Genomic DNA, 1,138 nt, shown 5'->3' on the forward strand with positions numbered 1-1,138 from the left:
ATTTAATGTTCGGCTCCGCCCGAACTTAGACTTTCTTACTTGTTTTTTATTGGTTTTCGTACACATGTACATACATGCATACATATATATGGGCACAGTGTGTACATATGCACATAACTACATAAATATCAAATTAATCCGCCCATCGGTTCTTAGAGACTTATTAGGCTTAAAATAATTTTCGTATTTTTATTAAATTATATTGGTTTTAATTCATATGGAGACAAAAAGAAAACAAACAAACAGCACTTAACAAAAATTTTATACTCTTTTTTTTTTACAGATAAACGGTCAACAGCAGCAACAAATTTTATCGCCGTGCAGCACAATGCCAGCGATGCCCAAAGAAAAGGCCACCGCAGTATCGTTGAATGAAAATAATTTTAGTGAATTGAAATTGAAAGAATTATCCACATCCGCCACCGCCGCAACTGCCGCAACTGCCGTCATGGCCACCACGGCAACAAGTCGCATGCATCAGCATGCAGCCAACACCCCCACACATCATCTTCCCTCTACAGTACAGACTACAACAACGTTGGGCACAGCGCCTCCGGCACAGCAGCATTGGGCGCAACGTCAAACACAACAACAACAACAACAGCAGCAACAACATCTGTCACACCAGCAACCGCAGTCCCGCAACAGTGTTTGTGGCTGTGGCACTGCGTCCGCTATACCGGAGACGGTGGGCAGCATAAATCATGCCAGCAGCAAGTATTTGACAAATGGTAGGCATTATTGTTGTAGCAGCTAGCTTAACGCTCGAGCGTTCGTACTGAATTTTTTATACAACTTTTACTTCTTCAAATTGCAGGACATTCATCACCTTTGGCCGCCGCCGTTGCTTCAGCCCAGCAAAACGGTGCTACATCACCGCAGCATACGCCGACATGTTGTCGCTATCAATCGCAGCCGCAGCAGCAACACCAACAGAATGGATTTAATGGCGAACAGCAACCACAACCACAACCACAACCACAGTTTGCACGCACAAACAACGGGCATGCAGGTGGTGGCGCAGCTGCACCCACCACCGCCGCCATCAACATCGCCTCGGCTCCCACACTCTGCGCCACAGCCTCAGCCTGCGCATCGACCTCCCCCACAAATAATGTAGCTGTAACGCCGCCAAAGA

At 46.4% G+C, this 1,138-nt stretch overlaps 1 protein-coding gene across 5 annotated transcripts in view; it reads left to right on the plus strand.

Moving 5' to 3' along the window:
* Nucleotides 1-1,138, plus strand: part of LOC118748022 (3-phosphoinositide-dependent protein kinase 1) — a 66,224-nt gene that overhangs the window by 41,209 nt on the left and 23,877 nt on the right. Inside the window, exons 1-2 of one of the 5 annotated variants that reach the window (XM_036482301.1) lie at nt 261-731; nt 818-1,112. The exons of the other annotated variants lie outside the window; for them this stretch is intronic. Of the exons in view, the coding sequence (XP_036338194.1) occupies nt 329-731; nt 818-1,112 (698 nt within the window). The 5' untranslated portion in view covers nt 261-328. Of the gene's footprint in view, nt 1-260; nt 732-817; nt 1,113-1,138 lie in introns of those variants that run through there. 5 annotated transcript variants of the gene reach the window in all.

This window comes from Rhagoletis pomonella, unplaced genomic scaffold (assembly GCF_013731165.1).
Source record: "Rhagoletis pomonella isolate Grant_MI unplaced genomic scaffold, Rhpom_1.0 Rhpom_scaffold_00012, whole genome shotgun sequence".
NCBI classification, from domain to species: Eukaryota; Metazoa; Arthropoda; class Insecta; order Diptera; family Tephritidae; genus Rhagoletis; species Rhagoletis pomonella.